This window comes from Leptonychotes weddellii, chromosome 3 (genome assembly GCF_054177405.1).
Source record: "Leptonychotes weddellii isolate Sample4059 chromosome 3, ASM5417740v2, whole genome shotgun sequence".
Classification (NCBI taxonomy): domain Eukaryota; kingdom Metazoa; phylum Chordata; class Mammalia; order Carnivora; family Phocidae; genus Leptonychotes; species Leptonychotes weddellii.
This window is the reverse complement of record NC_138371.1, coordinates 59,509,229-59,520,308: the sequence shown is the minus strand read 5'-3', so window position 1 is coordinate 59,520,308 and position 11,080 is coordinate 59,509,229. Positions and strand designations below refer to the sequence as shown.

The 11,080-nt window shown below is 34.1% G+C and overlaps 1 protein-coding gene across 1 annotated transcript in view; it reads right to left on the bottom strand.

The window, feature by feature from the left end:
• Nucleotides 1–442: 442 nt before the first annotated feature.
• The window catches only part of SCN7A (sodium voltage-gated channel alpha subunit 7), an 83,854-nt gene continuing 73,216 nt past the window's right edge, over nt 443–11,080 (bottom strand). The window contains exons 20-25 of the mRNA XM_081814263.1: nt 10,617–10,895; nt 9,591–9,644; nt 8,668–8,805; nt 7,011–7,115; nt 6,194–6,464; nt 443–3,507 (exon numbers count right to left, since the gene is read on the bottom strand). Coding sequence (XP_081670389.1) covers nt 2,441–3,507; nt 6,194–6,464; nt 7,011–7,115; nt 8,668–8,805; nt 9,591–9,644; nt 10,617–10,895 — 1,914 coding nt within the window. The 3' untranslated portion in view covers nt 443–2,440. The remainder of the gene's footprint in view (nt 3,508–6,193; nt 6,465–7,010; nt 7,116–8,667; nt 8,806–9,590; nt 9,645–10,616; nt 10,896–11,080) is intronic.

Genomic DNA, 11,080 nt, shown 5'->3' with positions numbered 1-11,080 from the left:
CAAGGCTGGGCATAATAGTCTGTTCAATAAACGGTAGCTATTTCCAGTATCTTTAAAACGATTTTAAAGTATATTCATTATATTTATTAAAGGAGCAGACAGAAAATTTTTAAAGAAGCAGACTGACAAATCATAGCACACCAATCAGTTTAATTTCAGCATTATCCTCCATAAAGCAAATTCTAATTAATACTGAGATATACATAATAAACTTATGACTTTGATAGGAGGAGTACTTTGTAAATTTTGTCAATGTGTAAGCGTCTCTGTTAAGCTTACTAAAATTTATTTTACAATTTTTTTTAACCCAAAGGAAGCACAGTTTTGCCAGTTTTGAATTTTGAGCCTGAATGAATAAGCTTTAATGTAATTAGGCTCATTTGAAAAAATTTTTATCATACAAAGTAGGCGACCTTACTTATCAAAGAAAAAAACCCAAAGCTTTCTGTGGTTAACAGGTTGTATTTATTATTTTCTATAGTTTCTAAAAAGTAGAATATATTGTAAGACTTTGTTAAAAATAATTCTTTACACAGTTTTTGGAAGGTTAGTGGCAAACATGGTTTACAAGTAAAAGATATAATTTGCAAACTAAAATCAGTTAATGGTCTTGATTTTACAGAAGCAAGTTAAGGTTAAGTTTAAATATCTGAAGTGGTTTCTACATTAAAGCATTTCCAAGAAATAGAAAACAAAGAAATTTAGATAAAGCACCAGCTGTCACCATGTCACCAAGTTAACACTAGTTCCTCACTGGTCCCCATCACATGATGACGAATGGGAGGAGAAAGGGAAGGAACACTTATAGAAAGAAACAGAACCCTGAAATTACATTTACTTAAGGGTTTCCCCCAAAGGCATCTTGGTCAAGTTAATACATTTCTGAGGAGCAGAAATAGGTTATAATAGTTAAGGCTCAAGATCATGCATTCATAATAAAACACAATTACTGACATTTAAGTGATATTGAATGTCATACAACATATTTAAAGTTTGCTATTTAAGTCAACAGTATACATAATTTCTTTCTGAATCCTTTAGGATTTTGTAGGCACATTGAAATCAATCTTCATACAAAGGGAACAAATATCAGAATCTTGTATTACATGGATGCAAGTGGCTGCATTTATGATTATGTCAAAAAACAACTATTTGTACCTATCAAAGATAGGTACCTTTTAAAGATAATTTTAATAGTGAAAATTAATGTTTAGGATTTTCAAGTTTTTCAAACACAAAACATTTTACAGAGTGTGTGTGTGATTAGAATAAAAACAGCAAAAACAAACTTAGAAAGATACATAAGTGAAAACTAATTTGTATACACTAATATTACATAACATTACCAACAACAAACTTGTATTTTGATCTCCTACTCGGTGTCCTCACAGTTTCAGTGGTCATTTTCTTCCTCTAAGTTACAGAGAATCGTAAAGAATAGTGAAAAGTATTTCAAAGTGGACACAGTTTCCCAAGTAAGGATCAAGACTCTGAAAATGCCTGGACATAATGGCAACCCTTGACTCTTCTAATTCATATTATGACTTTCATTTGCCAGACCTCAGATGTTCCATTATGGATAAATGGTATAATATATATCAGTCTTATGATAAGATAATACATGAGTCTACTAACAGTTTCTATATCATTTTAGTAAACGTATACTTTAAAAAAGTATAAATGAGGAAAATATAGGCCATAATTCTAGGTCTCTTTGTGCTTCTTATTCTCTGAATCCATTCTGTTGAAGAGCTAGAGCTTAGGTAGAACTAGCCAAAGAGATGAAAAACCAGGAATCCAAAACCAATCAAATAATATTAATCCTCAGTAAAAAAATAAAAGAAAACAAAAACCAAAACCAAGGCTCCAGTCAAACAAACATGGTTTGGATCAGCCCAAGAGGATCTGTGGTTGATCTCAAAGGAACTTTCTAAGAACTACCTTTTTCTCTTCCCCCAGTTGGCATCTGTCTAGGCAAGTTAATGATTTAATGGCCTGTAGCACTGTATTTTTTAACACTATCCCACCTTAAGAAAGTACTTATTGTACTTGCTTATTTGTAAGTAAGTCCTTGAATCCCATAAAGTAGACATAAAATATACAAGGAAGCCCCTTTTGCTACTAGTCTCTACTATCACCTCCCCAATCCTCTAGGAGAAGCACACCCCATAAAAGCCATATAGAGAAAACAAGCCATTTGGATTATCAAATGGCAATTTTAAGGCATTTTAACTCACGAAAGTGATTTTAAGGGGTTGTCTTGGTTAGACTGAATATACAACGGTAAAAAGTAAACTTGACATGGAGTCTTGTGAACACAAGCTTAACTTCCATGGATTGTAGACAACTGGTGAGTAAGTAAAATCTTTACTTCTTTGATCTTTTTGTTTCTGATTCAAACTTCTAACATTTTTAGAAGGTGAAAAGGTGGTACGTGGGATTAGATTTGGCCTTGAATAATTGACTTTTCCTCAGCTTTGTCAAAATAGGCATTTCCTGCAGTAGCTGGAACTTCCTTGTCATCATCTATCATACGAATATCTGATACATTTTTGTCGTTTTGCCTCAAGCGGTAACTTTTATAAGCATGTTGAATTATGGTTGCTGAGATTGCCTCTTGTTTTCGTTTCAGGGTAGTTGTAATTGGCTCATATGTGATCCTAAAAGGGTTGGCTGATACAAACCCTGATTCCATCTCTGAAATCATTTTCTCCATCCTCAAATCTTTACCCATAACTCTCTTTGTTAAAGCAAGTAAGATGTCAAGGCAATGAATTCTGTCTCCAGCAGCCATGGGAAGATCCATGGCAATGAGCTGGCCCTTGTTTGGTTTTGCCATAAACAGAGGAGGGTCAAGAGCAGCTGCAAAATCTGAAAGCTTGCTAGAGTCTATATACTGTGTCCTATCAGGATCAAACCGCTTCCATACCTGAAAAAATCTCCTAAAATCATCTCCACTTAATGTCTTGCCATTTTTTTTAGAAGCAATATTTAAAAATTCCATGACAACAACAATGTACATGTTTACTATGATCAGCCATGATATGAGTATGTAACTGACAAAATAAATAATCCCAACAACGGGGTTACCACAATCTCCTCTAACCTGAGTCCCAGGGTTAATTTTATCAGGATCACAGTCAGACCATTTCCTGTTGAAAATTGCATTGAGCATCCCATCCCAGCCAGCAAATATTGTAACTTGGAAAAGACAGAGCATACTGCTGCCAAAGGTTTCAAAGTTGGACACATCATTAATTCCAGCTTCCTTTTTAACATAGGCAAAATTGTACATTCCAAAGATGGCATAGACAAACATGACCAGGAAGATGAGAAGACTGATGTTCAATAATGCTGGGAGAGACAACATCAAAGGGAGCAGTAGATCACGGAATACCTTTGGTCCTTTCCCAGGACGCAGGATGTGGATAATCCGTGAGAGTCGTATCAGTTCCATAATGGAAGGAGGCACAAGGTAGTATCCTATCGTCATAGGTAGAAATAGTTCTTGGTGTGGGAGAAGATAAAACAGGCAATAAAATCATTTAAATATGATTGTATTTAGAGGAATATAAATTATTTTATTTCATTTATTATTTCAATTACTTATTTATTTCAACTATTTATTTATTGTTTCAAGTATTATTATATCATTTTTTCTATATGTTAAGATCATTTTATTAATCCTTCCCATACAACAGAACATATTGAAAGTGGGAATTAGCCAAATATTAATTGTGGCAATTTTCAGGGTCTCTAGCAAAATTTGGGAGAGAATTACATGTATCATCATCTTAAGAGTACTATTAGTCAAGTACTTGTGGAATCACAGATGGTATAGTTGTATAAAGAAATTTAGTTCAATCCAGTCTTTATTGGATATCTAATAAAGGTGTCATGCAAATATGCAAAAGTGAATGACCTGACTTTTGTTCCCAAAGACCTTATAATCTAGAGAGTAAAGGTAGATATTTAAAGTAATTATAATGCAAGGTAGGAAGACCTCGTTGATAAATATAATTACAAAAATGTCTGACATTCCGTGATTCACAGATTATAATTTAATTTATTTATTTCATAAATAGTATTTGGGCCCTTAGCAGCTTTAAATAGAATTAAGTAAATGAGCCTTGGCCTAGAACTTTTTTTTGGTAGCAGTTGTGGGTAGATGAGGGGACTATGGGAGTGAGAGACATAACAATAAAACAAGGTAAAATTACAGTTACCCTAAAAGTATAGGGGATGTTCTCTGGAAATACTGGAGAGAGTGAGGTTCATTTTGAGTTGAGAAGGTGGGGAGGAAAGAATCCCATGAAGCTTCTAAATGAGATGGTATATTTGTTGAATCTGGAAGGATCATGTCTCATATTTCCATTCAATTTGGTCATTGTCGGTGATGACATTCTCTCTGACATTCTATCTTACCTATATCTTCATCTCCACATTGTTTTAGTGAATCTTCTGCTCTGACTCAAATTTTCATTTGTCCTCACAATCTTCCAAATTCTTCCATTATGCCAGAGGTATACCTATTTAATTGTAGACAATTTTTTCTACATCCTCTTCACTACATTTTCTTCACCTCCTTTCTTAAGTAAAATCTGACTTTATCTTGAGGACACTATCTCCCTTGGGACATTGTCAAACGCAGACAGCTCTTTCTTCCTGCTCCATATTTCTCGGGGTAGAAAAATGGAATGACCAAGCATCTTTCATTCTTTACAATGTGATTTCCAGACACTTTAAGTCAATTTTAGAAAGAAAAAAAAGAATTTTCTGTCCTGACACATTGTGGATCATGCCATTGAACTGTACTATCGCCTACCATTTCTTGGCTCTATGATCTATTTATTCCTCCTCATTTACACTCATTGGAGACTTAGTACTTGGCTCACTGTGGCTCTTTCCACCCCAATACCTACCATCAACAGCTCATTGAAAGGCCAGTCTTTTTTTCTTTGACTTTCTTAACTGTAATAATTTCCATCATTTAACTTTAGTCATATGCAGCTATGGCCACATTCTGGACCCAGGATTCTTCACCTTCTGAGATTTCAAATTCAAACAGCTTTCTGTCTGACCGTGATTTGCTCTCCTTCGAGATCTCTGATTCAGTAACTCTCACTTTCATCCCAAAGGGCTTTTTAATTCCATATTCCTCTATTTTCTTCCTATCAGCCCCTTCCTGCCTTTATGTACTTTTCTTTCAAGCTTCTTGTGCTTGTCTATCAATAGTTGGACTGCTTCTACTACCAAATGAATAGGTTGAATTTTCTGGAAGCACAAGTGGGCAGATAGTTTGTCCACATTTTCACTACTAACTATATAGAATAGTGTCTGACACAATAAACATTTAAATATTGTCTCTCATGGAGCTTACATTCTAGTATGTGTCTTATGTGGAGGCAGTCAATAAACAAACTTTTCCCTGCCTAAAACATTTTTATTCTAGATTCTTTACTTGGTTATCCCCTTATCCAATATGTCTCTATTTAGATTTTCTTCATCCATGCAGTTTCCTCTGACCTCTACTTACTGTTAGGTTCCCCTCACTCTTTTGTGCCACTGTAATACCCTGTGCTTCTTCCCTTATCACAATGTTAATAGCACATTAAATATGTACTATTTAATCATCCGTATCCCTTACTAGATTGTAAACTATGTGCATACAGGGATTATGCCTACCTTGTTTACTATTGGATTCTTTGCATATAGCATAATGTCTATTCACAAAGGGAATAATCAAATATATTTGTTAAATAAAAGATGGAGATTCCCGGGTAAGAGAAAACTGGTGATAAATTTATTAAAGCCTAACACTCTAGTGTTGTGAAAGTTGTAAACAGTTTTAGAGATTAGAGAAAAAAGAAGAATAGGGACCGTGAAAGGTTATATCATGCTAAGACATAAAAAGCTCCTTCTAGAGCCATCCTAGAAAATACTGTATGTGATACACTGAAGGGGTGACCTCTGAAGTAAAGTGTATGTATTAATTCAACAAGTATTTTTGAATACCTATAGCTGTCAGGTAAGTGTACATGTATGAATGCAAAAATATAAGCCATTCCAATTGGAATAAGAAGGATCCCTTCTCTGTTTTGCCTATTAAGAGACTATATCTCAGGACACTTTTAGTATAAGAACTTGCCTGAATTAGTATTACTATAAAAGAAAATCTGACTAAAAATCTTACCTGTAACAGAGAAAATGACCACCATAAAATCAAAAATGTTCCATCCTATGGTGAAATAGTTGCAATGGAAAGCGATGAGCTTCAGTACACATTCTCCAGTGTATAGTATAATAAGAATTAAGTTAATCCAGCAGAGAGCAATGTCCATATTTTGACTCTGTTCATCACTTTGTATCATAATGGTTATTGCTTGAAAACAGATAAGAGCTATAATGATGGCATTAAAAACTTCATTTGTTACCAAGTCAAAGATGAATCCTTGGAATTTATTCTGTGGATAAAAAAAGGAAAGGTATAACAGCCTTATTAATAGGTTATATACACACACATATTGTCTGTATGTTTATAATTTCCCTCCTAGCATAAACAGGAAAATACATGAGGGCCTAAGTTTTTACCAAACTATAATTATATTGTATACAGTCAAAAAAACAAAAGACCATCCAAACTTTGTTAAGGAACATATTTTTAAATTTTGTCAAAAGCATTTGTGAAGAATTTCAAAAACACATTTCATTTTTATTTTTATTTTATTTTTTATTTTTTTTAAAGATTTTATTTATTTATTTGACAGAGAGAGACACAGCGAGAGCAAGAACACAGCAGGGGAGTGGGAGAAGGAGAAGCAGGCTTCCCGCCGAGCAGGAAGCCCGATGTGGGGCTCGATCCCAGGACCCCGGGATCGTGACCTGAGCCAAAGGTAGACGCTTAACGACTGAGCCACCCTGGTGCCCCAACACATTTTCATTTTTAAAAGAGAATATACAAAAGAATTTTTTTCCTGAAGCTTAAAAAATAAATCTAGAGGTTTTCTTACTCCTGGGCGACGGATTGTTTTTTGATAGTCCTCACACAACAGCCTCCTCAGTGCACAGGATTGTTTCTTCTGTTTGACTGTTATAAAGATATTTGAGCCTCCCTGGTAAAGAAATGAAAGAAAAAGATTTAAAATCACATTGAATCTAAATTTTACCTTACCATTAATAGACATTTTGGAAAGCTTGGTAATTACTGATTTGATATTTTACAAAGGACATAAAGGCAATGATCTAAATCACATTTAACCACGTCTGACTTTCTGCACACAAATCCACACTAAACACACGTAGAATATATGGTAATGACTGATATCAATTATCTTTTGGTTCACTTTCTTGTGGGTAGTCAACTTTTTTATCTTTTCAGGCTCTTGAGGCCTACCTCATGTTAAACAGAGATAAAGGAGAAACAGTGGGGGATAAATGGAAAGGTTTACTAAGAAAAATTGAATTCAAAAGCCAAAGGTAAAATTGGTTCGTACCTTCTAATAAGCAGGAAAAAATAGAATTGGTCATTTATGTGTTTTTATAAGTTCATATATTACTTAATTTTCCAAATAATACTTACCAGAAGATATTTTTATATTATTACGCTAAAGCACCTTGTGCTTACATCTTCATAGCACCTTCTAGAGCTTATTTATCTTTGTGTTCCTAGTGCTAATTTCAATATCTTATACAAAATATATAAAGTGAATAAGAGGTAAACAGTTAATGTTTTGTTAATCTAGAGATTAGGAATTATTACTGCCCCAAGTCAGAACTTAGTCACTTAAATTTGACAAGTCACCAATTTGAAGTCCAGAAGCAGATCCTAGGATGTTATCCCATTGGGTTGAAGTCCCAAGAAGCTGAAGCATCCAATCAAATGCATATTTGAACACTGTTCTCCTAATCCCATTTGATTAGCAGAGACTGAGCGGTTTGTTTACCAGATTCTGTGCATGGCTGAACTTTGATGACATGGCTAAAGATAGAATTTCAAAACAGACTATTTTTTTCTTTGATTTTTTAGAAGGCTTTCCTACACCTCTAGAAAATAGGTCTCTGTGGTTAAAATAAGCAGGCTTAAAGGACTTTTGAGGCCTTTGCATTTGCAGAAGCCCTGAAGGAAATCTTTGGGTGGATATGGCGCCAAATGGGCTGTTTGGTTCTGTCTCTGAATTGTCTCCTACTTGTTTCAAGCACTCCTATTTAGGCCATATATTTAGGATTTAGGGTTCTCTCTACTTCTAGCTGGAAAAGCTACTGTGCTGACAAAGATGTCTATGTTGGTTATGACTCTGAAGCTTTGAACATATCAGAGAGTAAAAATGTGTAGCTTATTTTTCTTGAACTTCTTCACATATTTGTGCAGATGTACCACAATATTATTTGTTTGTCAGCATGTCATTTTTTACAAACATATATATAGAAACACTTATGACTTTTAACCTTTAAACTTGCCCATTTACATTTGAATATAGAAAACAATGTAAAGATGAACATTTTATCAATATTTCCCAATATGTAGGAATATCAACCTGTTTTTTTTAGCTAAGTACTAAATAAAAATGACATTAAGCTGAATCCCAAACCAATTATTTGAAGCAGGACATTTTTATAAATGTGCTTGATTTTCTCAGGCACTAGTGAACAAAGAATATTTGTACTTATCTTTATTTTATACTTGTTGAAATTAGCAATAATAACACCGATCAGCATACTCAAAGGAAGAAATAATCCGATAATAATAAAGTTGATAAAATAACAATACATGTAGATGTTGTCTTCGAAATTAGGTTGCCTATTTACCTAAAAGTTAAATTAAAAAATAAGCAAAATAAGATAGGGCATAGCAGATTTTCAGGGCAGTGAAAATATTCTGTATGATATTGTAATGATTGTTATATGTCATTACACATTTGTCCAAACCCATATAATGTACAACACCAAGTGAACCCTAAGGTAAACTATGGACTTTGGGTGATTATGATGTGTCAATGTAGGTTCATCCTCGGTAAAAATGTGCCCCATTCTAGTGAGTGGTGCTGATAATAGGCCATGGAGTGGGAACAGTAGGTATATGGGAAATCTCTATACCTCCCTCCCAATTTTGTTGTAAACCAAAACTGCTCTAAAAAGCAAAATCTTTAAAAATAAAAATAAATTAAAAAGTGAAAAAATAAGCAAAATATTGATACACCAACTTTTTAAAATATAAGATTTGTGAAACAATTTACAACAGGAAAAACTAACAGTTCTACATGAGGTAATGTTTCCTCTTTGTTTTTGGTGAAGTGATATCATTGCTTTATGTGGATTTTAAAGTTTACTGCATTGGTTTAAACACTGTTATGAAGTCTCATAATCCTTCAAATGGGCCTACTGGGCTTCAACCACTGTACATAATCCTGGAAGGATTTCATTTTCATTTCATTTGCAAAATATGCAATCTGAAATGTATTTAATTTCTGTCTAGCATAAGCATTTACTTTTATCATGTTATTTACCCTGTTATTGTTGGTACCCTGTTCCTGAATTGCGAAAATAACTTTGCTTGAACCTTAGCAATGGCTCTAAGATGATATTGTACTTACACCAATAGAATCAACTGCTGAATTCATAATAGTGATCCATCCATTAAATGTTGCCTGTAAAAATGGCATGTATTTAATTCTTATGGAAATCTTAAGCTTCATGGCAAATAAAATGTAAAACTCAATTTGTGATTAATATAGTAAAACATGATTAGTAAGGCTGATCACATTTCAATATGCCATGTAATTGAGACCTTTATCATTTTCATTACTGCATTTATATTGTCTATTAACAAGTATTGAAAACCACTTAGCTTCATTGTAGTAGCTTAATTGTAGTTGATAACAAAATATTGTAAGATAGTATAAATAGAAAGAGAGAGAGAGGTAGATAGATAAATGGTAAATAAATACATGCTGCCCAAGTGTTATTTTTACTTTTAACTGCTATATATGTGCTTTTCTATGGGGGAGGTAAGACGAGGATGAATGATTTATCTTCTCATTTCTTTCTTTTTTTTTTTTTAAAGATTTTATTTATTTATTTGAGAGAGAGCACATGAGAGGGGGGAGGGTCAGAGGGAGAAGCAGACTCCCTGCCGAGCAGGGAGCCTGATGCGGGACTTGATCCAGGGACTCCAGGATCATGACCTGAGCCGAAGGCAGTCGCTTAACCAACTGAGCCACCCAGGCGCCCTATCTCCTCATTTCTGTTAGATGTTGGGTGACTGAGGAGCCAAAGCACTAAGTAGAAACAAAACAGTAGTACCCTGAGCTGGACCAAAAATTGTGACCCTATTACCTCATCAATGATGCCTGAAATAGGTTTCCAGTACCTGCCATCTCCCCTGTCAATCCTACCTTCATCTGTACTTAGAAACTTCTCCCAGCAGAGGAGGGTCTGTGTTTCACTTTTGTCTTTCCAAACAAGCCTAGTGTAGCATGTCCCATAACATGTATCTACTAATAATTGCTAAAATATGTTACAACCAACTCTAGTAATCATCCACATTTTGTCCTTTATGTCCACCTATAATATGAATGAACATATAAAAACATTGATTAAAAAATCAGAAGTGAACTTACTACTTGAAGCAATGAAAGGAACCCATTTCCAACATTATCAAAGTTCAGTTTTGCATTCTCCCATGGCATGGATTCATTAAACATAAGGCTTTCACACTGACTCTTATTCATGACTTTGGATATAGGAAACCTTTCTCCACTTGTTGGGTCAATGCATTCATAGAACTTGCCAGCAAATAAGTGTACTCCCATGATGCTAAAAGCCAGCCAGATCATAAAGCAGACCAGAAACACATTCAAAGCAGGTAAAGTTGTTTTTATCAAAGCTCTCACAACCACCTGGCATTTAAAAAACAAACATGTAAACTTTAGGTAAGAAACGTGAATTCACTTTAATTAGAAATACTAAATGTAATGTCATATAGAAATAACGAAAAAAAAAAGGCCGTCACTAAAGATTTAATAGGTCACATGCCAGTATTTGAATAACATAAATAATAAATTTCAATGAAAAAATATACATT